The 25,212-nt window shown below is 31.8% G+C and overlaps 1 protein-coding gene across 1 annotated transcript in view; it reads left to right on the top strand.

Moving 5' to 3' along the window:
• The window catches only part of LOC126737236 (dynein axonemal heavy chain 3), a 110,084-nt gene that overhangs the window by 68,908 nt on the left and 15,964 nt on the right, over positions 1–25,212 (top strand). The window contains exons 35-42 of the mRNA XM_050442030.1: positions 3,556–3,795; positions 5,856–6,443; positions 8,231–8,434; positions 12,506–12,684; positions 14,886–15,350; positions 18,340–18,545; positions 22,488–23,386; positions 23,437–23,573. Of these exons, the coding sequence (XP_050297987.1) occupies positions 3,556–3,795; positions 5,856–6,443; positions 8,231–8,434; positions 12,506–12,684; positions 14,886–15,350; positions 18,340–18,545; positions 22,488–23,386; positions 23,437–23,573 (2,918 nt within the window). The remainder of the gene's footprint in view (positions 1–3,555; positions 3,796–5,855; positions 6,444–8,230; positions 8,435–12,505; positions 12,685–14,885; positions 15,351–18,339; positions 18,546–22,487; positions 23,387–23,436; positions 23,574–25,212) is intronic.

Below are 25,212 nucleotides of genomic sequence, written 5' to 3'. Positions count from 1 at the left end.
CTTGTAGTTTCCTTACAGTAAAGGTCTAGACTTTTTGAATATCAACACTGGACTGACAGGAAAGTCACGCTTGATTTTGCGTGATGCAAGTTGCTACCGAAAGTCTTTTTTTCTTTCAATGTTGTCCCTTGCATAAAATCTTTGTTTCTGTACAATATAAAGTGCATTTATTTCACAATGAACCTCCCTTTAATATGTCAATTTAGATATACAGTCAATTTTTTTTACTAGTATTTTTTGCAGTGCCTAATAGGTACAAAAACAACACTGCAGTAAATGCTGCTGACTGTTTGACTGTTTGGGATTAAAGCAAGTTATTGATGAACCGACGAAAATTAGTCCAACATCCTCCAAACAAATACATACGTATAATAATTACGGAGGATTTAGGCATTTTACCGTCAGGCACGCAAATTTTTGGATTTGAAACTGCGAAGGAGGAAGTGGAATCAGTCACGTATCGTGACTTAAACAATGTTAATCTATTGGGCCTTAATGATTCCGATCCCCTGGCATTATATTTTTGATTTAGATAATATTGATGACAAAGTAAAAATTTTTAATGATAATATTAATTTAAAAAAAATAGAAAAAAATAATTAATACTTTTAGGCATTTGATGTACTTTTTAGCTGTCCCATAGTAACTTATTTCAGGAATTTTAAGGCAATTTATATGTTATTCCAAGCACATCAGAGCCCTTTTTAATTTAAGGCATTTTTATCATATTTTTGAGTAAATTTAAATTGTTTTCCAAGCATTTCAAGGCACTTCAAGCAATTCTCCTGGCATCTGAAGTAATTTCTTACAAATTTTAAACACAAAATTTTAATTTCTTTTCCTGGGAACAGTTCTGAACTGAAAATTTAAATTGTCTCTCTGATCCATCAAAAATTGTGCATCATTTCTACTTGGATAGCATTCAGGATATAGTCAACTCTATAGACACATTAACAATAATTCAGTCAAGCTTTGTGCAATATTGTGGCATTAACTGTTACTTAAATGGCACAAGTACCATGGACTTCTCCTTTTGTACTTTTGAGCGGATGAATTCGTCAGACTTGAGGAAATTAGGTTAGTGAGGCAAGTCTTAATGAAATAGACTACATTTTACTTAAATCTATGTTTTACATTAGAGGATACACATTGTTGAATCTTCTAGATCTAAAGTGCTCATTTGTAAAACCCATTCCAAAAACACACAACCGAAGGGAATCAGAACATTCCAATAAATGGTCCATCTTTTCTCAAAGAGACCGGCTTCCATTCAATAGTAATGAAACAAACTCTAAGTCTCAGGTCTCAAATTTATTAAATTAAAGTCAGAGGAGTACACGTGTTTCGCCCATACTAGGCATCATCAGATCCACTTGTGTATTCACAAACAAACCGAGACTCGTTGACCGAGAAACAATTGACTTGTATCATGTAGTGTTGTTCTCTGCTTCTTTTTTCGTTCTTTTTATTAGTAAATACACCAGTAGATCTGATGATGTCTAGTATGGACGAAACACGTGTACTCCTCTGACTTTAATTTAATAAAAATGAGACCTGTGATTTAGAGTTTATTCCATTACTATTTAACCAGAACCTTATCGTCCTTATAAATATGCTTCTAGCAATTGAAAGACTATTTGAATTAATTATTTATGAACAGTTAGTAGAATTCGGTACTGAAAATAAGATAATAAATAAAAATCAATCTAGATTTAGGAGTTGTGTTCTTGGACCTAAAACGAGCCTTCGACACAATTTGTCGAAAAAGGCTTTAATTAAAATTGAAACAATTGGGTTTTGATCGAATAGTCTTATCCTTTTTTGAATCTTACATGGTCAAGTGAATATGTCAATGAACTTCACTAGAAATCTTAGTATTAAAATGAATAATGGAAATATTGAATTTATTGATAGAATAAAATACCCTGGATTTATATTAAATAGTCAGTTACATTTAAATAATTAATTATTTTGAGTATGTCTTTGGTAAGATGGGCAAAAGAATTGAGTTTTTGTCTCGTTTAAGGTAAATATAAATAAGTTGCAAGTACTGCAAAACAGAGCTATGTGAATCATTAACAATACAAATTAAGTAGTAAATATGAATAAAAAATAAATATGTTCAAATCTTATATAAAGTAAAGTTTTAATTATCAACTTTCTTCAACAACATTTTTTATTTATTTATAAAATAGAGCATGGTCTTCTACTTCCATATTTATAGGATTTCGTTAAAAGAAATAATGAAATTCATAGTTATCAGACAAGGCAACAGCACAACTTTCATGTAAATGCTATAAAAATGTCTGTTCGACAAGGATCTGTCGTACAATATGCCACTAAAATTGAAATCTTTGAAAAAACAAAACATTTTGATTGCATTTGCAATGGCTATTATGAATTACAGTACAGATCTATGTTTACTTTTAATGGTGGTATGATGATGAACATTTTGTAGTTCCTGTGTTTAGATTAATTTTTTTTTTAGAATTAAGGACTCGCACCCCAGCGATTACGGGTTCATCTAGCTTTGCGGTCTTTTATTTTCGGAAAGTTTCTCTTTATCGGCGAGCGTTCGTGTTGCTATTATTGTCAAAGTTTCTATACATCCGGCAATACAATTTTGTTTTCCTATATAATGTTATGATTACTTGTTTTGTTAAGGCAGTCGTTTCCAAAACAACGTTTCGCCCAACAAATCACGAATAAATCTATGTGAACTTTAACATTTTACGTCAAAATACATACCTTTTAACAAACAAACCATATACTTATACATAACAATTTGACGTACTTCTAAAGCGCTCTATATAACAAGGCTATTTATAGACCAAAGGGCCACAAATTTCCAAAGTTATGCATCAAAAGGAAACAACATAAAAGCTGTTTGAAAATTAACTTTGCTCGGTTTGCGTTTCGCGATTATAGTTAAATAAAATTAATAGCAAATTAAGACTTTAGCATAGGTTAAGTCACACTATATAGGATTTAGGTAAAATTAATTTAAAAGGAACGCAAAATTAACATTTAAAACACACTGACATGAATTCTTTTTAGATTATTAGATTTAACTAAAAGTGTTTATGATTGAAAATAGAAATTCTTTAAAATCCATACTGTACAACAATTTATCTAGGCCTTATATTATTACACTATTAAAATTAAAATTGATTTGGGGCAGTACTCTTTAAATATTTTCGTGTAAATGATTTACAGGTTAAAAATTTTATAAAATGGTATTTTTCCAAATAAAAGGTTAGTACTACATTTCAAGCCATTTTTTTTTTAAATTTTCCTTGCAGTTCTAAAAAATCATGATTTATTTATTCCAGACACTTGAAGCCATTTTTCCCCCTTAATAAGTATATTACTGTGGATAGAGTATGTTAAAAATTCCTTCTCCTAATCGGTCTATATATAATTTCTTCTAATTTAAATATTTACTCCAAAGTGAACAAGTATCTTTTAATTTAACATTACTGCATTGCTTTTTACCTGAACTGCATTATATTTCTTTAGAAAGTACTTCTTAGCAAAGCTAAATTTCTTCTTTAGATTGAACTGTCAAGAAACTACGGCGTACCAGAATGGCGTGAGGACTTAAAAACCCTAATGCTACGTGCGGGCTGCGATGGAAAACCCATAGTTTTCCTTTTTGCTGACACCCAAGTGGCCGACGAGATGTTGGTTGAGGACATTAGCACCGTCCTGAACACCGCAGACGTCCCGAACCTTTATGCCCCCGATGAAAAGGCCGATATATTAGAAAAGATGCAGACTGCAGCCAGAGAATCGGTAATTTTAAATTTAATTTCCTTAGAGTATATTTATTAGGGAGTATATTTATTTTAAATTATGATTTGATAAGACAGTTTGGGCAGAATTGACCCTAGGGCTGTCTCCTAATACTGTCACACTAAGATTTTTAATCTTTTTAACATGGGAGATAGTGCCAACTGCTAGATAAGTCTTAAAAAACGCTAAAGCACTTTGTCACTGTATATAAATTAATTGAAAACTTTCAGTTGTAAATGTTTTACCTACTTTTCTAGTCATTGTTGCAAATATTCCATTGCCCATAACAAAGTTTTCTCTTGGAATTTTCTTATTTAAGATTTTTTATTTGAAAAGCTGGAAAAGTATGAGGTGATAATAACCACACACCCACACACATTTGGTGAACTTTTCCTGTTATTCACGAAGAATTACGTCCAAGTAACTTGATTTATTTAAAGGACTTATTTATTTGGCATTCTGTTCTTCGTGGGTTATTTTTACAATATAATAATTAATAGTCAATTAAGGAATAGAAGGAAATTGTAATGTAAAACACCAGTAGTTATATTTTTAAAATCTGAATTAAAACGTGTTTGTTTTTAGCCAAAAATATACAGTATTCCATTAAAAATAAACTTTGTCTGGAAGCCATTTGAAAGGATGTCAAAGCATTGAAAAAAATAATTGAAAATCAACTTAGAAATTAAAAAAATAATATGAAATGCCAGGAAAAATAATGAAAATAAATTTGTAATGCCTGGAAAATAAAAAATGACTTCAAATTTTCGGACAAACGTTTAAAAATCAATTTCAATGCCTGAAAATTATTGATAATTAATTTTAATGATTGGAAAACGAAAAATGTAACCTAAAATGCGTGGAAAAACTATTTAAATATGCTGCAAAAAAACTTTATTTTCAATACGTGAAAGTTACAAAAAATTACGTCAAAACTCAAAATTAATTGCAACGCCTGGAAAATAAAAAATTACATGAAATCAGTGAAAAAAATATGACCTCAAATCCTTCAAATCCCTAAGAAAATAATTAAAAATTAAATGTTGACGTTTCGACCTTTATAAAGTCATCCTAAAGACACTCAATTACAACTTTTTACATCATCACCATTTAAAGATGTGAATCGAAAGGTTCTTTTGTTTACCATGGATGTCTGTATGTTAATAATATGGTTCTTATGATATCTGTTTAGTACTGTTTTAATAAAAAATAAAAGCTGTCCTGAGGACGACTCTATAAAGGTCGAAATCTCGACGTATAAATTAAGGACGCTCTAGTTTTATTGCAGTTTTGGGTGGCAAAACACACTCGACAAAAAAATGATGTAAAATTTCTGAAAAAATAATTAAAAATCAATTACACTGTCCGGAAAACAACGGAATTACATCAAATCAGTGAATAAAAATGAATTCCAAGGCCTGGCAAAATTGAAAAACGAAGTCAAATTATAGAAAAAATTGTTAACAATCAATTGCAATATCTAGAAAATAAAAAACTGCATCCACTACCTGAAAGACATATAGAAATATATAAAATGCCTGCAATAAAAAAATGAAAATTTAGTTCCAATGCTTGGAAAAAAAGTCCTATGCTTGGAACCTTTGGTGTGACACTCAAATTTGAAAAACTTGAGTTTTAGCCACTTCCCGAAGATCGTTAGCAAAACATGTGTCAAGAGTAAAAATAAAGAGTTTTGATTTGATAGGGAGTCTCGTAATTTGGAAAAAAAGGTTTTAAGAGAAAATCAAAATCACAATTCCTGGCAGAAACAGTTCCAATGTCTGAAATTGATTTCTCTTTTTTTTTTCTATGATTTCCCTTAACACCTCTTGTAGTTATATAAATGACCCTTTGCACTAAAACTCCCAAGTCATTTCTTGGCAATATTCTTAGACTTGTCCAAAGCCTCTGACTGTCTCAATTATAAACAATTTATGATACTAAAACTAAGAACGCGTTATTAATTGATAAGAAAACAATTTCTTGGGTGTGTTTCTTGATCGGTCCAAGGCTTCCAACCAAGAGCAACTTTTTACTGATAATTTACTCTCAATTTTTAGGGTAAAAAAGTGGAATCAACACCGCTGGCCCTCTACAATTTCTTCATAGAGCGTATCAGACAAAACCTCCATGTTGCACTCTGCTTCAGCCCGATAGGGGACGCGTTTCGAGTGAGATGCCGCATGTTCCCGTCCCTTATCAACTGTTGCACCATCGATTGGTTCCAAAATTGGCCGGACGACGCCCTGGAAAGGGTCGCCCATATGTTCTTATGTAAAACCGATATCGGTCAGGAAATGATCGAGAAATGCGTCGCGATGTGCAAAGAGTTCCACGTCACCGTACAGGATAGCGCCTCGCTGTTTTATAGGGAGCAAAAGAGAAAGACGTATGTCACACCCACGTCTTACTTGGAACTTATACAGACTTTTATCACTTTGTATGGGAGAAAAGTGGATCAGATTAAGTTGCAAATCAATCGGTACTTGACCGGGCTGGAGAAGTTGGGGTTTGCCGCCGGGCAGGTCGGGTTGATGCAGCAGGAGTTGCACGACTTACAGCCGAAACTTATCGTCGCCTCAGCGAAAACTGAGAAACTCATGATTAAGATTGAACAGGATACTGTTATAGTCGAGAAACAAAAGGAGGTAAGGAGTGATATACTGTATGAAAGTGCTTTTTAAAAAAGTATTAAGTTGATTATAATGGGGCTGAAATTGTACAATAATAATAAATTAAACTATAAGTTACAACTCTCTCAAATATATTTAAATAGGGTTAACTAATTACACATGTACTCGGCCTCATCATGTCTTCTGTAAGAAAGAAACAGAAATAATAAACTCACGAATACTTATTAGTGAAACCTAATTTACTCTAAAATTACATTCTAATTTAATACCTTGTGTATTCACTAATAAAAATAAATTTGTTTTAACAGAAAAACAACACTACATGTTATAAGTACAAAGTAAAAATTACAAGTTAATAAAATAGGATGAAGACTAATTTATTAGATATTAAAAATTTGAAGAAAACAAAATGAGGTTGAAAAAAAATGGAAAATAGTTTGGCGAATGTAGGAATCAAATCGTGAATCTCTGTGTTATAAGCAGTTAAGGCTCAACTAAATGCCCTTTTGATAATGAATTTTGAATGTTTGCAAAAAAAAACCCTTTTAAAAAAGAAAATTGTGACTTTTTCAATTTTCCAAAATTTAAATTCGATGTTTCTGCATTGACTAGTCATCATCAACTTTAGATTCTGAAATACGACCATGTAATTTCTCTGAAAATTAAGATGATACTTATTTGCCATAAGTGTGTCTTTCTTTCACACATTATTTAGATTGTTTCCTGTGATAATTAAAAAAAATAGCACTTTATCATTGACACCCTTTTTCTTCTGCACTATCGAGAGAAAGAGACAGTATTACTTAATCATCAACTTTATATCCTAAAGTGCGACTCCGTAATTCTTCTTCTTTAATTTCTCTCAAAATTAAGAGAGATAAACCCCTTTCCGTCTTATATACTGTTTTTGCCATAAGTGTTTTTTTTTTCGCGCGCATTATTATTGTGATATTTTTAAAATAATAGACTCTCAATGGCACTCTTTTTTTACGCGAAAAAGAAAGAGAGAAAGATAAGAGTGTTACTTAATTTAAAATACCACGTTTCGGCTTTGAGTGGTCATCATCAACTTGATATACTGTCATTCTTTTTCTCTAAAAATTAGGTGAGATATGTTCTTCTTCGTCTTTGATGATCTGTTAATGACATAAGTCTGTCTTCTTCTCGTCCAAAATTAGAATTTTTCCTTGTAATATTTTTATAATAGTTGACACTCTTTTTGTTCTACACGAGAAAGAGAAAGATCAAGCTATTTAATTTAAAATCCGACATTTCACCTTTGCGTGGACGTCATCAACATTTTTTAAATACAGCCCTGCAATTAAAAAAAAAAAAGTTTTTTCCTTTGTAAAAAATTTCTTGGAAAGCTTTGGCATTCTTTGTCTTACTCATTGGTATTGATGTACGATTGTCTTTTTCTAATATATATTTTTATTTCGTTCCTGGAATGTTTTAAAGCATTTTTTTCTTGGATTTGTATCTTTTATACCCCATATGCCACGTCAAACCCTATGTATAACAGTATAATTCGCATATTATTGATAAATTAAGTGAATACCAACAAAATTCATCCTCTTCTTCCTCTACTCGGTTCTTTTATTAATTTTCATGTCTTGATGTCTTTGTCTAAAACATATCTTTATTTTCTTCCTGGGACTCCATATTTCACGTCAAACTTGACCCATCCTTTATGACAGTATATTTCACATTCTGTTGACAAATTAATCGATTATCAACAAAATTCCTCTTCTTCTTCTACTTTTTATTGGTTTTGTTGTTTCTCTCTTTGTTCAATTTTTTAGGTGGTAGCAGCCGACGAAGCTTTAGCAAACGAAGCAGCGGCGGCGGCTCAAGCGATAAAGGACGACTGCGAATCCGATTTGTCCGAAGCGATTCCTGCTCTGGAGGCAGCTGTGGAGGCCCTGGACACCCTGAAACCGGCCGACATCACTTTGGTGAAATCGATGAAGAATCCACCCTCGGGGGTGAAACTCGTCATGGAAGCGGTAAAGTATTAAAAAAACTTGTTGACTTTAATAATTATTAGATCAATTTATCATCAATTATAGAACATATTATTAGGCGTAGAATAGTACTTTTACAACGGTCGTTTTCCTATTCGTTATCTAAGTTAGCCAACACTGATATTTTTCGCAAACTGTGTAACCTACCATTTTTGATATTTAAGAAAAAATATAAGCAACATTTACTTAGCCAAATTTAAATTTTTAGTTGGTAAAAGCAGTATACTTACGCCATAGAATGTCGAAATTTTTTAGTGATTTTATTAAACGCTCGTGTTACCTTCTATATACTTTTATAATTACAAAAGTATCATTGCCTATAGTCAGTACCTTATGTAAATTTAATCTTATGTGTTTTGTATGTATGCTCGGTTAATAACAACTATGCTGAACTTCGCGGAGTTAAAAATAAAGGCCCATTATTATTATTATTATTATTATTCATTTGCTATTATTACATCATTTGCTGAGCATTACTTGCCATGGCACCATCTAATTCAGCACCACCTCCTTTCTACTGTTTGAAATTTTAACAGATCAATGAAACCCTTGGTGCCGAATGCTGTTGCAAAATGGCAAATGTAGTCCGAGAAATTCTTCGACAAATCATCCTACAGGGCAGATTTGAAGGCATTTTAAGTTCTTCAAATGAATTGAAATTGCGGCTTATTCCTTCCAGAAATTTAAAGTAATTGCCTATACAGGGTGTTACAGAATAAGATGCTGATCCTTAAGGATGTTAATCCCTAAAGCTATATCCTAAACTCCTTAACTTGTAAGTTACAGAGTGTTGAAAGTTGTGACTCTTAGAAACAAATTTCAGAACGATATAAATAAACTGTTTTTGGTATTATCAATATTTTCTTGTCATGTGGACTGAAGAGAAGTAACTTGCCTTAATTGAATTATATAAGGGATATGTTCCCTGTTATTTATGGGTTCCTAAGAATAGGGATTAACGATTAACGGAGTCGAGCAGAACTAAGGGAATGAGAGCACTTTGAGAATTCAGAAAAAGTCATTTTTTGAGCGCAAATCTCAACTAATATTAGAGCTACGACCTTGCGGATGATCTTGTTGGATTTGAAACGATGAAACTATAAGTTAAAACCCTTGGATTTATTGCGATAGTGCTTATTGAACTTATATAATTAAATAGTTTTAAATAATATTATATTTGCCTTCGCACTACTATATATTGTTGTACCCTGTATTAAATCATCAATCTACATCATATCTCCTTAGTAGTTAAGTAATTCATTACAACTAAAAATAAAATACAAAAATAAAGAATTGACAAATATAGAGGATATAGCAAATGAATCTTTCTTCGAAATCGGCGAAAAACGAGTCAACGCTGTAGTATGGCCTGAACTGAAAACGGGTTTCATCCTACAGTTTTTATCCTATATATCAAAGTAATATTGATGCAGTCATTAGCAAACTAAAAATTAAAAAAAGGCACCAGAACTTAATGGTATGACTATTAGAGACCCTTAAGTTAATAAAGAATCAATCTTTTTAAAACTTTCCTTTTCAACATGGAACAATCCATAGCTATTGATAACTGTAGAACTACTACAAGTTGTGTGATGTGTCTGTTTTTGCGGATGATACTGTGATCTTGTATGAAGATAAATCATGAAAAGAAATTGCAAAAAGAGGATTATGTGATATTAAAAACTGTTTTGATACAATATCGCTAACAATACATTGTTACAAAATCAAATTTGTAGCTTTTACTCACAACAACAGGAATATACCTAAATATAATAAAATTTAATTGAATTCAACTCAACTTAAGGTGATATTTTCATTGAAATATCATGCTCTAGCTGGTTCGGGTATTCAATACGGAGTGGTTGTGGTTTGGGAAGGCATATACTACAAACATTTAAAATCATGAGAAACAATTCAGAAAGTGTTTTTAAAAATAATATATGCTAAGAATTCTACTTATTCGAGAGATGAGATATATGTATAAGAACTCTCAGGTTTTTTAAACATACAACAATTAAATACATGTAGAATACTAATAATTCAATATCACGTTTAAAAAAACATCTAAAGAAATGGATCTTTAGCCACACAAGAGTTGATATTCCCAATTAAATTATTTTAGTATATTATTTATTACTAAATGCATAAATTTAATTTGGAATCTTTCTTTAAGTAATAACATATCTGTTTATAAAAATATAATATGTATGTTCCCTATATATAAATATTTTTTTAGTCATAAGTATTTTAATTCTATATATGATTATTTTTTTAATGTCTTTTATTTTTAACTTTAAAGTTAGCAGACAGATTGAGGATATATAGGACACACTGAATTTATTTTTTGAATGCAACATACAATGTTTATTTAGTTACTTTATGTTTTTTTTTAGTTCATTGTATTAGCACAGATTAAATATAAAATTTTGTATTATTATACATTAAATCTACATTAGTTATATTTAATCTATGATATTAGCTTACAAAATGAATACATAATAGAATAAGATGCTGATGCTTAAGGATGTTAATCTTTAGGTAATTTTAAGGAGAAAAGTTCAAATAAAGCTATGTCTTAAACTCCTTATCTTGTGAGTCACAGAGTGTTAAAAGTTGTACCGGTTAGAAACAAATTTCAAGTTAAATAAAATAAACCCTGTTTTTATGAAGTGCTACTTTATTTAAATAGATGCTCAAAACGCATTCGATTTTGGGCTAAACAAAAGTATAATCTATTTTCAAACTCATTGTTCACATTTTGAAACACTTCTCTTGGAATAGATGCACATTCTGTAGTAATCCGTTGCCGAAGATCATCGAGTGAAAAACTGGTTGCGTTTTAAACACAACGGTTTTTAAGTGACCCCAATGTCGAAGGGTGTTAAATCAGGTGATCTCGCTGGCCATTCCATTAGACCTCTTCTCCCAATCCACTGATCTGGAAACGCATCAGGTGAAAATTGCCTCAAAGGAAGAGCAAAGTGGGGTGACGCTCCATCTCGTTGAAAATTTAATAAATGTCCGTTTAGGTTCTTACCCCACGATAATGCAACTTATTTCCTATTTGTTCAACAATTTTAGGTTGAATGGTGATTTCTAACATTTCCAAGTATTGATTTTTTTTCTGGATACTTGTGTGTGTCCTTCCCTGAAAACATGCGGATTGTGTATCTATTTATAAGAGAAGGCTTCCAGAATATTAGAAATAAAAATAGAAAGCATTTTGAAGATGTAATTAAAGAAAATGGCGCTTTATAAAACAGATTTTATTTGAGTTAACTTATACTCAAGTCCTAGTTTTTTTTTCGGCCCTATGGTATCGACACTGGTCTCAGGTTAGATTTTTTATGTAAATGGGTATTGTTAAACGGAAATAAATATTCATTGGTTTATAGATTAATTTTAGGAAAAAAATTAAATTTGTTCAAATAATCCCTACTTTCTCACCGCCTGTAAAAATTGTACCAGTGACATAAAAGAACAAGAGTGGTGCTAAGATTTATGGCATTAGGATACTTATGGTATTTCAGCTAAGGGGATAAAAAATAGGCCAAGCAAAAATTTGTAATGCATGGGTATTTCAAGTAATTTTATTAATAGTTTCAAATTTGTTACCTACCTGATAACAAAGTGGTGGGGAAACCAAAGAAATAAATATGCCGAAGAGCTTTGGTGATTATATCATTAGAATTTGAATAAAAGTAATTATTATTTTACCTTTGGAGTACATTATATTATTTTTAGGCGGTGAGAAAGTAGGGATTATATAGCGGGTTACAAAGGGCGGGAAGACTTTTCTCCACAAATAAAACTACCAATCTTTTAGTCAAGAGTAATGCATTTTAATTATGCTGCAATATTTACATAAAAGACCTTTCTGACAATGAGCGAACTCACGGAAATGCATTACTTTTGAGAGCAGAGAAAAGTCATTCCGCCCTCCTCACCCGCTAGATTATAGACACTCCACTTCAAGAATGGACTTTTGAATTTATGTCCATTGGAACGCTATTAAATAAGCGAGACACTTACGCAATAATTCTTTTTATTCAGGTTTGCGTAATGCGCCAACAAAAACCGGAAAGGAAACCGGACATGACCACCGGTAAAATGGTCGAGGACTTTTGGGGACCGTCCGTGAAACTTTTGGGCGACATGAAGTTTTTGGAGCATCTGAAGGCGTACGACAAGGATAACATCCCGGTACCCGTCATGAAAAGGATCAGAGAACGGTATAGCATACACTTTTCGCAAAATAGAGCAAGGATCTTAAAACATTGAGAGGCTAGAATTAGTAAACAACGACTTTGTTTGAGTTCAACATGTGCACAGGGGCAATAAAGGTGTTTTGTTTACAAACATATTCATCGATTCTCTTTTGTCAAGTTTAGACGCATTTACAAGTTTACACGCAAAAGAGGAAAGTTTCAGCTATATATCAAGACATGTGTTAATGTGAATTTAACTTATTGATGATTTTGGATTAAAAATAAAAAGTAGAATTAGATATGTTATTCTAAGCGCAAGAATAACAACTTCAAAGCAAAAAAAATTATTAACATTCTTATAATAGAAAGATATTAGAAAGTGTGTTTTTTTGCCATTTCAACATAAACATTTGGCATCATTGCATCAGAGATTTTGCAAGCAAACAAACTGCCCATAGGTCCACGGCAATACTAATTCTAGCCTTTCAACAGCAAAATCAAATTTGACAGACTTTTTCCGAAAAATTGCTTCGGATTTGGGGTAAAATAAAACTCGAGCCTTAATATTCTCGACGTTTCGGCCTATTTGAGAGCTCCCTTGGAGCACCATTTCCAATCCAATCGCATATTATCCTATGAGCTAAGCTAACATATTATGGGTTCGACGCGGACTCTGTTCAATCAATTAATTCATTCCAAAGTAAACGGTCGCAAAAGGTGGTCTATAACAATATTACGTCGGATGCATTGGATATTCCGTCGAGTGTGCCACAAGGAGCTATTTTGTCACCCCTTCTATTTATTATTTACACCATTGATATAATTCTTGCACCTAAATACTTTAAAACACAAGCATACGGGGATGACACACAATTATTTCTCTCTTTTGATTATAACAAATCGCAAGGGCCGATAAAATAAACGCTAATCTTCAGGTAATTAAAGAATTATCGGCTGAACATTTAATTCTAGCTAAACTTAATACACCTAAACTGAAATTCTAACAAAACTAAGCTATTATGTATTGGAAGTAAAATCAAAAGAAACTCTATTAAAAACAACTTAAAATTAAAAATAAATGATCCTCAACTATCAACGAAGATCTCAAATTTAGTGCACACGTTCAGAATATAACAAAAAAAAAGATTTTGTGCGCTGAAATTATTATGTTATAACCGGCACATTCTTAACTACTCGTTGAAAAAAAGTTTATGTGACACATTAGCACCCTCACATTTACAAAATGTGAATGGTATAAGGTGAAAGGAAAAAAATACAAATGGTACAAAACGCATGCTGTCGATTGATATATGGAATCAGGAAGCATGACCAGATTACTCATAAAATTGTAGAATCTAACTGGCTCAATATGGAAAACCGTAGAAAACTACATCTTTCAAATTTTGTGCATAAGCTTCTCAATACCATTAGCACCTCGAATACTCTTAAAAATAAATTTCTGCCAAGGACAAGCATGGATGGACAAAATAAAATTCTCCATCCCGTTATATAAAACATCTATGTATAAATGATCCTCTTCATATAATGCACCTTATATATTTCCATACCTGATAATTTTAAAATATTTAATATTAATAAATTTAAATACAAAATGTGTTTGTTTTTATTTAATCAACAAACTCACCATGAATAAAAAGGATTTCTTTTTATTTTCATTTATTAAAGACAAAAAGACAATTAAAATGAGCATGTTGAGGTAATACTTAATGGAAAAAATGGGAAAATAACCAAGAAAAGCATATCTAACTTGTGTAATAAACCAACCTTATAATATATTTGAAGAATTTATAAGCAGGTATTGGCATTATATGCTGAACTATCTACTCTTTAAAGAAAGTCTCTACCTACTACTACTAGATAAAGCTAGATTACGCTCTTTTGTATCGCACAGTTTGTCGTTGTGTATAACAATTCTTTAATTAACTTTCTTTTTCTACAATGTGTGCGTACATTTAAAGAACTGATCGCTAATAAGTTGCATGCTATTGTTTTTATTTTCCGTTTAGAGAGATTAGGTAGGTTAAGTAAGAGTAGCCACAGGGCTAGACTTCGCCTCTCTTATATCCGCATAGAAATGTATGGATGATATTCACAATTGTAAATTATTTGTTTGTTAAATAAAAGACGTTTATTATAATTATTATTATATCCAAAATGCGGGTAAACTTAACTAACGCATTTTCCTAAATATCTTCTTATTTCAGATATATGCCAGACCGCGAATTCGATCCGGAACGAATCAAAACAGTGTCGACCGCCTGCGAGGGTCTCTGTAAATGGGTCCGTGCCATGGAAGTGTACGATCGAGTGATCAAAATCGTTGCACCGAAAAAAGCGCGTTTAGCGGAAGCGGAAGCGGAACTCGCCCTCCAAATGGACACCTTGAACGAGAAACGGGCCCAGCTCCAAGAAGTGTCCGATAAACTGCAGGCGTTAAATGACGAGTTCGCGGCCGAGACGAAGAAGAAAAAGGAGCTCGAGGATCAGATCTACATTTGCTCACAGAAATTGGACAGGGCTGAAAAATTGATTGAGAGTTTGGGTGGGGAGAAGGCGAGATGGTCGGAAACGGCCGCTACCCTCGGGGATCTTTTGAATAATGTTATTGGAGATGTGCTGCTTAGTGCCGGAGCCATTGCTTACCTGGGAGCTTTTACCGTGGATTATAGGTACAATAAGTTCCAAAAAGTGTGATTCCAATATGACATTTATCACCTCTTCCTTTCTATGGTCTAAAAGTCGGCAGATCAGTAAAACCCTTGATGCCGAACTCCATGGCAGAATGGCGAATAAAGTTCGACAAATTCTTTATTAAATTTATTATATAAACATGTTCTAGGAATTTAAAATCAGTTTATTCATTTATTTATTTATTTACGGAATCCATTTATAAAAGTGATTCATAGCATATCTATACAAACATAAAAAATATACAGGTACAAAAAGTAAATACATACACAGTGCATTCACGATGACAGGAAGAAATTCATTTAAAAGTCAGATTTTTTTTGTTCTTCTTTTATTTTTCGGACACGTCGATTATCATTGTCACTTGTGCGTTTTTTGCAATAAAAAATTTTTATACAGGGTACCTCAAATAGAAACTATGGCGTCAACATTAATTTTTTTAAATGGATATATCTGAATACTTTTTCTATAGCATACCATATGCCTAAAGTCAGCAGCTTGTCAAATTTGACGGAATAGACTAATCAAACATACGACATTTAAAAATAAAAATTTATACAATATTTATTGCACCTGATGTTCAATTTGTTGTCCATTTACTTCAATGCATTTTTGAAGTCGGTAAATAACTTCCAATTGCACTTTTTCTGCAATCACTTGCGGATCGATTACTCTAACTTCTTATCGAATTCTTTGCTTTAAATCATCAACATTATTGACATAAGCTCTAAACTTCAAGTAGCCGCATAAGAGAAAATCAAATGGGGTTAAATCCGGTGACCTTGGAGGCTACTCAATCGGTCCTCTTCGTTCAATCCATCTGTTGTACATCGGGAAATAAATAAATAACTAAAGCAGGAATGAGTTCAAACTGTGGAAAGTCCAAGTAGCGCTCTTTTTGTTTACGCTTTCAGTTTCAATTCGTTCTTTCTCAGATAAATGCATTTTATTAAACTAATGTGACCATTATAGGTACTGATAAATACATGACGAACCTTTATCAAGTAGGTTTTAAAGTTGGAAACTATTCGAAAATAATAAGGTCTCCTTACTTTCTAAGAAATCACAAAAAAAATCAATTTTGGCATCATAGTTTTTACCTGAGACACCCTGTAACCAAACTCTTTCACTGCAAAAAACGAATTGAATCAAAGGGACAATAAATTAAACATTAGGTGCAATAAATCTATAATGAATTTTTATGTTTCGTTAAATTATTACGTCATATTTGACAAACCATTAACTTTAGTACATATAGTCATATTTGACAAACCATTAACTACAGGCATATAGTTTGCTCTTTTTGCAAGGTCATAATATACAAGATGTTCTGTTTAAAAAAATTAATGTTGACGCCATCGTTTCTAATTGAAGCTCCCCCTATATAGAAATTTTTTATTTAAAAAAACGAGCGACAATGATCCAATCGATGTGACTAAAAAATAAAGGAAGAATAATACCTGAATTTCAGATGAATTTGTTCCTTTCATTGTGAATGCACTATATATAACAAGCATTAAATAAAATACAACATATCACAAAGTGGTCAAACCAAAGATATAGACTAGCATTTGAAGCCATTTTCGGTAATTAAAGATTTCTTCTAAAAATTTAAAGTAATTTCCTATATATTGTAGACTTTTGAAGCTATTGCATAGGTCTTCTATAAACAATAGATAATATTCATTTACGATTTTATCTTATTTGTATGATTTATATGAAATATTTGTGTCTCTTAGCACCTTCTCCTTTCTACGCTCTAAAATTTTTCAACAGGTCAAGAAGCAACAGCACCATTGGTGCCAAATTTCATGGCAGAATGGCAAACATAGTCCGACAAATGTTCCTGAAAAGTAGATAGAATTTTCGTCCAGGAATTTGAAGGAAGGCATTTTAAGGAACTTCATGGCACTTGAAGTCATTTCTTCACAGCAGTTGAAATAATGGTTAATTTATTTCCGGAATTTGACTTTTTTATATATTTCACACTTTTGAAGTAACTGCCACTTCTATAGGCAATAGAGATTATTCATTTACAATTTTTTCTAATTTGTATTCTCTATGCAAAATTTCTGTACCGTTTAATGAGCACCACTCCCCATTTCAGCATCCAATTCATTTTTTTCTCCACACCTTTCTATTGTCTAAAATCTTCAATAGGTTACTAAAAGAACTTTTTCATGAATTCGAAAACATTTAAAATAATATCATGGCATTTGAAGTCATTGTGGCCACTGAAGTAATTTGTTTAAATTAGTTGAAATAATAAGTTATTTCTTCTAGGAATTTGAAATAATTTGTATTCTCCCTTTTATAAACACTAGATAACATTGATTTAGAATTTTCTCTAATTTGTATACTCTATATGAAATCTTTGTGCCTTTGAGCATCCTTTGGGAAGATACTTTTAAAGTATCTTCGTGACCCTACTATAACCAATAGATAATCTATATATAAGATATATTTTTTATTTAGGATTTTCTGTAATTTGTATGCTCCATATATCTGTGCCATTTGGTAAGCACAACTTTGCCGTTCTATCGTCTAATTCAACACCTTTTCCTCTCTACATTCAGAAATTTTCAAGAGATCAAATGCTGATTTTTTTTCGATTGGTTCTGAATTCCTGGTCTTATTCTCTTCTTTTTGACTATATTTTGAATATAACTTTGATTTAAATAATGATTTGTAGCTTATACGTAAACTGAATGTGTTGTGTCTGTTTCAGTACAAATCTAAGGGTCTTTAAGAGACAGGTTTTGTAAAATCAGCAATTTATTCATTAAAAGCCTTTTACATATACATTTACTAATACGAAACATTCCCATAAGCAAGAATACACCCTAAAGATTCAACACCTTCTAACATAAGAGAGGCGATTAATAGGGGCGTTTTTTTAAATAAATCACTAATTTTTCCCATATTTTTAACAACGTTACGTATATTTAAATAATGTTTAATTTTTATTAGGAGGAACCTGATAAAAGGCTGGAACGATCTCTCCCTTAGCCTGGGCATACCGTGTTCCGAAAACTTTTCTTTAGTCACCACCATGGGAGAACCGGTCGTGATCCGTTCCTGGAATATAGCCGGGCTACCTGTCGATAATTACAGCGTGGAAAATGGTATTATTGCCAGTACGGCTAGGAGGTATCCGCTTATGATCGATCCTCAAGGTGAGATACGTGAATATTTCTTGTAATGTGTACGCATATTCCCAGCACCAGTTTTTGAGCCATATACTTTAAATGTGCGTTTGAGGACTGCCTAAGAAGGTTTAGAATGTTATTTTCGACACTGATATATGATAGATAATATTTTTGGAATATGCCATTTGAATTAATGGTTATACTTTTCAGAATCTTTCAGGAATGGGCTCACATTAGTACTATAATTCCTATAGTATAAAAAAATAAGTCTTATAAATCGTTTTTCAGTCTTCCAGGCCTTCAGTCTAACAAAGGAATTGAACATAATATTGATGTCTTATGACAATAGGGTAGCAGGAATATCATAAGCATTATTTAATAATGCAACAGGAATGTTTTAAAACCTGGAAAACATAAAAAATGTATGGTTTATGCCTGGAAGACATAATAAAGGAGGGGTGAAAAAAAATTGTCAGAAAAACTTAAGTCCAAAAGCCTTGAATAGGTAAAACAATATTTTATTTCTACCTAGAAAACATGGAAAATTATATCAACTGCCTGGAATATAAAACATCATCAACTACCGTATAAACCGTATCGAAAAATAGCTCGAATATCCTGGAAAACGGCAAAACCTATTGCAAATCCCTGTGGAACATGAAACATTTGGAAAAAAATCCAAAAGACAAGAAAAATTAAGCCAAAATTTTGAAATAAAATCAAATTTGTAATTCTTCCCTAATGCGCCAGAAAAGCATAAAGGCTCACCTCAAATCCAATTCAGCAACTCCTCCTTTCTACTGTCTAAAATTTTCAAGAGTTTAAGGAAAAACCATTGGTGCTGAATTCCATGATAGAATGTCAAATAGAGGCATATAAATATATGGCGTTTTTAAAATTTTTTTCAGGAATTTAGAGTAAATTCAAGTGACTTCATGGCATTTAACGCCAAATTTTTGGTAATTTAAGCAATTTCTTTATTTTCTAATACTTACAGGCTTAAAATAATTTCTTATACCTTTACGATTTTCTCTTATTTATATAATGATCTAAATAGATCAAGCCTGGAAAACATTAATATTGACTCCAGACACCTGAGAAATATAAAAAATGAGATGAATCGCCTGGAATAACTGGAAATATTACTTCAAATGTCTGAAATGCAGGAAAAAAGGTTTTCAGTACCTGAAAGTCATGAAACAAAAATACTCCAAAAGCCTGGAATATGTAAACAATTATTATTTTAGCCCTGAAAAGTGGAAACAAATATCTCCAATGCCTGGACATACCGAATGAACTCGAAGGCCTGAACGAAATAATGGAAAATTGTTTGAAATGCCTCAAAGAAGCCAAATGACATAAAATCCCTGGAAGTATCAAAAAACAGGTCAAATGCCTGGAACACAAACAAAACAATGTTTTTTGTGAAAACTGAATAAATCCCTAGAAAATACAAACAAATCGATCAACTAGACTGAAATGAAAAATAGGTCTAAAATATTAGAAAACATTAAAAAAATACGCAAAAGTCCTGGACGTACCAAATTATTATAAAGATCCAAGAAAAAATAACGGAACAATATTTAAGATGTTAAAAAGATATGAAAACGTATGTCAAATGCTTGGAAAAGATTAAAATTAACATACAAAAGCGTGGAATAAAAAAAAGTATTCGAAATCCGTGGAGAAAATAAATATCTTTACACATATCATGTTCAGGGCATATTCAAGCTGTGAAAAAATTGTGGAAAATTGCCCGAAAGTCATAGAAAAAGACATCAGAACATCACGTCAAATACGTGGAATATATGGAAAATATAAAATGGAAATTATAAATAAAAAATTAGGTCAGACGAGCTACTCAGATAAATTATACATCAATCAATATTATATTTCAAAATAAATAACTTGCATAATAAAAAGATAAATAAGCAAAATGTTATTACGTTCTGTAATGAATTCCCCAACGATTTTCGGTGCAATATGAACGTTTGAATATTATGAATTTCGACGATTCGGGCCTAAGTTTGAAATTACAAAATTACCGCTAAAATATTCTCGTAAACAACATCATGCGTCCGGAGTATCAATAATTTGCTCACAAGTTATTTCATTTTAAATATACATATACATACAGAGAGTATATTAATATATATTTTGTTATGTTGGTTTATATTTGCTTTAATTTATTAGAATTTCAGTTTAGGAGAAGGGCGAATAGAAAGTGACAATTTTTATTGCATCAATGTAATACTTATTTAATATACTTTGCCTGGAGATAAAAAAGTTTTACAGTAAAACACGTTGTAAACACGATATAAATAAATTATTAAAATATAAATAAAATTTCTACAATGAGACATAAAAAAATTAGACCAAAAGCCTGGAAAACCCAAAAAATTATACTGAACTGCCTTTTACCTTAAAATAAGATTAAACAAATCATTTTTAACGTCTCTAAGAAGTCATAAAACTTGCATTGAGCTGCTAGAAACCACATAAAATAAACTCGAAATCCTGGAAAACTTGATGCACCTAACACCTAAAAGTTATCAAACATACTTCAAAAGCCTGGAATATATAAACAATTATTTCAAATTGATGTAAACAATAAAAAATTACATATATACCAAATGGCTTGAAAAAAAAAGGAAAATGTAAGCAAATAAGATATGGGTGAAATTTGTGACTCTTTAAAAATTCAGGAATCGCAAGAAATTCATTGAGGAAACCCATGTGGATATGCAATAACTACTGCTAATACTGCGTCATCATTTTCTGCCAGGGTTTCCTTGAATACAGTTATGATGTTATTTCTGGAGTTAATTTAATCCTAAATTTACAAAAGAAAGAAAGATGCTGTATAGTGCAGGCACTCCTGTAAGAAAAATCCTAATAACTCATTATTCTCTGACAGGATTTTAGGGATTTCCTTGACTAGAGTTATCAACTTATCAAGGAATCTTAATTGTCAAAAGTCACTTCATTTTGAAGCTCTGGAATGAAGTTATTTTTTTTATTCCTTAATTTACAAGAGGAAAATAGATTTTGTATAGCACAGGCACTCCTGTAAGAAAAATCCTAATAACTCATCATTTTCTGCCAGGATTTTAGGGATTTCCTTGACGAGAGTTATCAACTTGTCAAGGAATCTTAATTATCAATAATCACTTCATTTTGATGCTCTGGAATGAAGTTATTTCCTAATTTACAAGAAGAAAGATGTTGTATAGTACAGGCACTCCTGTAAGAAAAATCCTAATAACTTACCATTTTCTGACAAAATTTTAAGTCGTTGACCAGAATCAGAGAATCTCATTTATCAAGAATTACTTCATTTTAAAGCTCTGGAGTTATTACCCAATTAAAAAAAAGCAGAATGATGTTGAAAATTCATCACATTTTTGAGCACAACATGGGATCCAATCGAAGTATGTTTATATTTCTTTTTCTCTTTATTTATGAGACATAAAAATTATTCGAGAAGCCTGAAAAATGTGAAAACTCATTGGAAATCCCTAAAAACCATGAGGGAATCATATTTAGTTCCTAGGCATACGAAATAATAAAAAATTACTGGACGATATAAAACAATATTTGAAATGCCTGAAAAGCACAAATAAGTCGATCAAGAGCCTGGACTAAAATGAAAAATAGGTCTTTAATTCCTCGACGTATCAAATTATTGTAAGGGCTCAAGATGAAAGACATGAAAACTTATATCAAATTCCCCTGGAACACATTTTAATGTGTTAAATTCCCACCAGAAGCCTGGAATATATAAAAAATTATGTTAAGTGTCTTAGCCCATATCATTCCAGCACATTCCTTCAACAAGAAATGTGCATTCTAAAAACCTTCTTATCTCTTTATTATTTAAATAGTCATTAAACAAATCTAATATACTTAGAACATTACTTTAGCACCAATTAAGAACATTTGTAGACCTTAACGGAATGAAAATTTCAGGTCAAGCCAACAAATGGGTAAAAAACATGGAAAAAAACAACCGCCTACAAGTGATCAAACTAACAGACGCGAACTACGTGAGAGTACTAGAAAACGCGATAACCTTCGGCACCCCCGTTATCCTGGAAAACATCAACGAGGACCTGGACGCCGTCCTGGATCCGATTCTATCCAAGAACATTTTTAAGCAACAAGGAGTTTGGTACCTGAAACTGGCAGATAACGTGTTAGAATACTCGTTCGACTTTCGATTCTTTATCACCACCAGACTCAGGAATCCTCATTATTTACCAGAAATCGCCGTGAAAGTTAGCCTGTTAAATTTCATGATCACCCCGCAAGGTTTACAAGACCAATTGTTGGGCATAGTGGTGGCCAGGGAGAAACCCGAACTGGAAGAAAAAAAGAACGCCATGATAGTCGAGAGTGCCAACAACAAAAAAATGCTTAAAGAAATCGAGGATAAGATTCTCGAAGTGCTCTCCACGTCTGAAGGGAACATTTTGGAAGATGAGACGGCTATAAAGATCTTATCGAGTAGTAAAGTCTTATCGGCTGACATAGAAGAGAAACAGAAACAAGCGGCCAAAACCGAAGTAGAAATCGATTTTGCTCGCAACCAGTATGTGCCGGTGTCCAAGCACTCTTCAATTCTCTTCTTTTGCATTTCCGACTTGGCGAATATCGAACCGATGTACCAATACTCCTTGGGTTGGTTTATCAATTTGTACAACCAAGCGATCACCAATAGCCCACAATCCACGGTACTAGAGGAACGATTGGGATACTTGAGCAACTATTTCACCAACAGCATATACAGGAACGTTTGCAGGTCACTTTTTGAGAAGGATAAGCTGATATTCTCGTTTGTCTTAACTGTGGGCATCTTGAGGTCACAAGTAAGTTTGCTCAAATGCTTTATTTGTTAGTAATTTTTTAATTTTTTTAGGGTCTTATAGATGAGGACGTCTGGGGTTTTTTGATAACTGGAGGTGTAGCACTGGATAATCCTTATAAGAATCCCGCTCCTGAGTGGCTCTCGGAGAAAAGTTGGTCGGAAATCGTTAGGGCCAGTCTCTTAACTGGGTATAATTATTTATTTTGAAACATTACGACAGACAAATTAGACTCTTTATTTTACTCTCGACACGTGGTTCGCTAACGATGTTAGCATCTTCGGGAGAAGATTAAAAGTAAACCACAGACACAGATTTACATAATATTTTTTTTTCAGAATAATTTAATTATTCTGTAAATCTGTGACTAAACTAAAAGTACTTACAAGTGGCCTTAATAGAGCAAAAAAAGCAATGAAGTATGGCCGAAGGCATCATAAACACTAAGTGAACTATGCGATTGACTATATTTTGATTGGACCTTTATGCTTATTACGAAAGGTTTTTTTGATTTTTGAATCTTGCTAAACTTTAATGCATCTAATTTGCTATGGTCATTAACTGATTTAAGTAATTTTAAGTTGTAAGTGACCAGTACTTCAAACATGTTTAGCCAAACTTGACTTTTCAACTTTTGCATCTTTCACATGAGCTACATGCTGTAAATTTAAATCGGATATTAATTATCCTCTTTGTTTGCCCTATGTACTTCCTATCATTTCTGAATTGTCCAACTATCGAGTCTGAATTTGACGAGTAAATTTATGTTTGATGCGAGCCGTTATGTTAAATGCCTGGTAGTCATAAAATATTATGTTAAATGCTTGGAAATCATGAAAAAGGTGATACAAATTTACTTAAAATACCTGGCAGGCATAAAAATTATATCTCGATTACTTCAGAGATATCAAAAATTTATCCAGAATCCTGGAAATAATAAAAATGTGCGGCAAATGCCTGGACGACATTAAATATTACGTTAAATTTCTAGAAAATATCAACAATTGTGTAAACAATTACGTCAAATCTCTGGAAGACATTAAAATTCATGTCAAATGCCTGTAAGAGAGCCTAAATATGCTTCAAAGTCTTGGAAGAAAGAATGGAAATAAAATAATATATCTCTTTACAAGAATCTCAAAAATTTCTCCCGGAAAATAAAAATTCATCCAAAATCTTGGAAAAATGTTAGATTCCTGGAATGTTATTAAAAAGTCTGTGGAAACTTGGAAGAATGAAGATCCTTGATTAATCTTTAATCCAAGATCTTGGAAGAAATGGAAAAAATCAACCCGTGGAAAACTTAAAAAATTAATTAAATACTTTGGAAAATATAAAACGTTACAATTAATTCCATTAATATAATTATAAAAAGTTAAAAAAAAGTAAAAACGTGTGAAAACTAAAAAAAAAATGTAAAATCTCCCGAAAATTACATAAAATTCCTGGAATAGAAGAAGAAAATGTCTCTATAAGTTTATTGTTTTTTTTTTACGATAATTCTTTAAAAGTAAAATAAAATATGTATTTAAAAGTGTGGCAGATATAAATATTACCGCAAATTCATGGGAAGCACGAGAAAAAAAAGCAAATACTTCTAAAACCTAAAAAATGATTTGCAATCCTAGTAACATACAAAATTACGTAAAATTTCTGGATAATTAGAAAAAAAATCAAATCCATGGAAAACTTTAAAAATTAATTCTGGAAATAATGTTTACCCCTTGGAAAACCGGAAAGAAAAATGAAATCCCTGGAAAATAAAAAAAAAAAATCTTTAAAATGCTAAACCCAGGAAACGCAAAAATTAATCTAAAATTTCTTAAAAA

This window comes from Anthonomus grandis, chromosome 6 (assembly GCF_022605725.1).
Source record: "Anthonomus grandis grandis chromosome 6, icAntGran1.3, whole genome shotgun sequence".
NCBI classification, from domain to species: Eukaryota; Metazoa; Arthropoda; class Insecta; order Coleoptera; family Curculionidae; genus Anthonomus; species Anthonomus grandis.
This window is presented reverse-complemented; position numbering and strand designations above follow the sequence as displayed.